At 43.9% G+C, this 2,272-nt stretch overlaps 1 protein-coding gene across 1 annotated transcript; it reads left to right on the plus strand.

Annotated features, from left to right (window-relative positions):
• Positions 1–348: 348 nt before the first annotated feature.
• Positions 349–864, plus strand: LOC113837746 (mortality factor 4-like protein 2). Its single transcript, XM_027433186.1, has one exon. It carries the CDS (start codon positions 352–354, stop codon positions 862–864), a length of 513 nt encoding a protein of 170 aa, XP_027288987.1. The 5' UTR covers positions 349–351.
• The last annotated feature ends 1,408 nt before the right edge of the window (positions 865–2,272 follow it).

Genomic DNA, 2,272 nt, shown 5'->3' on the forward strand with positions numbered 1-2,272 from the left:
AGAGGCCACCATGCTAAGAAAAAGAGACACCACTCTGCCAAGAAAGGGAGCATGGAGAAGAAATTTTGTTCTGGGGAGAGTGCTGAGTTCCAAGTGAGGAACTACACTGGTGAGGAAAGTAACACAGGAGAAAATGCGTGCTCTGTGCAGGAAGGCCATCACTCCATGGAGCAAAGCTTTCATGTAGATCCCTCTCCAGGATCCATGCCTATGGTGCCAGTGCCAGAGCACGTGAAGAATACTCCAAAAAGCAGAATGGGCAGTGCTACCAGCCAAGAAGCCCACGTCTCTCACCAGTATGTTGCTGAGGCTGTCAGCACTGGTCAGCCTATGCAGGCAGTGAATATGAGAATGGAAGTTGAATTGAAGTTACCTTCAGTACTAAAAGCATGTCTTGTTGAGGACTGGGACTTGGTAAACAAGCAGAAGCAGTTATTCCAGCTCCCTGCTGAGAAGAATATAGATTATATTCTCGCAAACTATGTGACTTTCGTGAAATCACAGGGAAAGTCTGATAATAGAGAATATTCTGTTGATGAACTTGTGTATGGGATAAGAGAGTATTTCAACAACATTCTGAGTACCCAGCTGCTCTGCCAGTTTGAAAAACCACAGTATGCTGAAATCCTCCTTGCTTACCCAGATGTTCCAATGTCTCAGATTTATGGGGCTCCACATCTCCTGCGATTATTTGTGAACATTGAGACTACATTGGCCTATTTGTCTCTTAATAGCCACAGTCTTATGTCAGTGTCCAGCTATATGCAAGATTTCCTTAATTACCTAGCAGAGAATTCCACTTCTCTGTTTAATGTGAGCAATTACAAAGTGGCTTCGGTCGCATATTGCTTCAAAGCCCTGTGAGGGTCTGCAGATCACTTTGCTATGACATAGAACAGTAAACATTTCTATCTTTGCTGTTTACATTGTGTATTTAATGTTCTTGAAAACTATCTAGGTACACCAGGGCTTAATATTTCAGGTTGCATATTGTTATGAACAGAAATAAAAACATTAAATGTTCAACAACAAACAAATGTTCACTAAAAATTTGTGTTGCTTATTTGACAATATTGATCGAATGTTGGTGCTTTTGTCCCTTCCACATCATGAAATTCTACTAGGTGTTCATATTGCATGATATTCCTAGTGCCAAAGGATCAACATAATGGATATACTCCAAAGACGTGCATGCACATAATCAAAAATCTGAAATTTTTTAAAAATGTATAAAAGACTGAAGATATAGCTAAGCAGGCCTTGGATCATTCCTTGGTTTCAACAGTGAAAGGAGGAGGAAAAAAGAGGAGTGATGGAGGAGAAGGAAAGGGAAAAAGGGTATAAACAGAAAGGGAAGAGTAGGAGCTAAAGAGGGGAGAGGAATAGGGAGGAGGGAGAGGTATAGAGTGTGAGGAGATGAATAGGTGGAGAAGAGGAGGAGGGGAGGATCAAAAAGGAGAGGAGATGTGGAGGAGGGGAAGGAGAAGATGGAGGAGGAAGACAAGATAGGGGAGGAGAAGAAGGGAGAAGTAGAAGGAAAAGAATAGGAGGGGAGAAGGAAAATAAGGAAGAAGAAAAGGCAGAGAAGGTGAGAAGGAAGAGGAGGGAAATGAAGAGAAAGAAAGGGGAAGAGAAGAGAGGATGGAGAGGATCAGGAGGAGTTGGAGGAAAAAGAAAAGGGAGGAGGAGGAAAAGGTGAGGATGGGTAGGAAGAGAAGAAGAGGGGGAAGAGTGAAGGAAGAGATTATTTAAAGGATAAGAGGATTGGAGAAAGAAAGGGGAAGAGGTGGAACAGAGAGAGGAGGGGAGAGAAAGAAGAGAAGTTGAGGGAGGAGAAGGAGGATGAGAGGAGAGGTAGGAGAAGGGGAGAGGATAAAGGGGTGAGGGAAGAGAAATATGGAGAAGGAAGAGGAGGAAAAGGAGTGGGAGGAGAAGGGGAGAAGAAGATGGTAAGGTAACAGATAAAAAGAGCAATGAGGAAAGAGAGGACAGTAGGGGAGAAGAAAAAGAGGAGGAAGAGAAGATGAGGGAGAGGAGGATAGAAGAAAGAAGGAGAGAAAGGAAAAGGATAGAGAAAGGGGTGGAGGAGAAGGAAAGGGGGAGGAGGAAGGAGGAGGAAGAACAGTGGAGGAGGAAGGATAAAGGAAAGAGGGAGGAGGAAAGAGGGAGGAGTGGTAGACGAGGAAAAGAATAGAAGGTGGAAGATGAGAAGGGGCAAGGGGGAGGAGAAGGAAAGGAGGAGGAGGAGTAGAAAGATTGGAAAAAGGAGGGC

Source organism: Cricetulus griseus, chromosome X (assembly GCF_003668045.3).
Source record: "Cricetulus griseus strain 17A/GY chromosome X, alternate assembly CriGri-PICRH-1.0, whole genome shotgun sequence".
Classification (NCBI taxonomy): domain Eukaryota; kingdom Metazoa; phylum Chordata; class Mammalia; order Rodentia; family Cricetidae; genus Cricetulus; species Cricetulus griseus.

Coding starts and splice junctions, on each gene's coding strand:
- LOC113837746 (XM_027433186.1), top strand. CDS start 352: ATGGAAGTTGAATTGAAGTTACCTTCAGTACTAAAAGCATGTCTTGTT.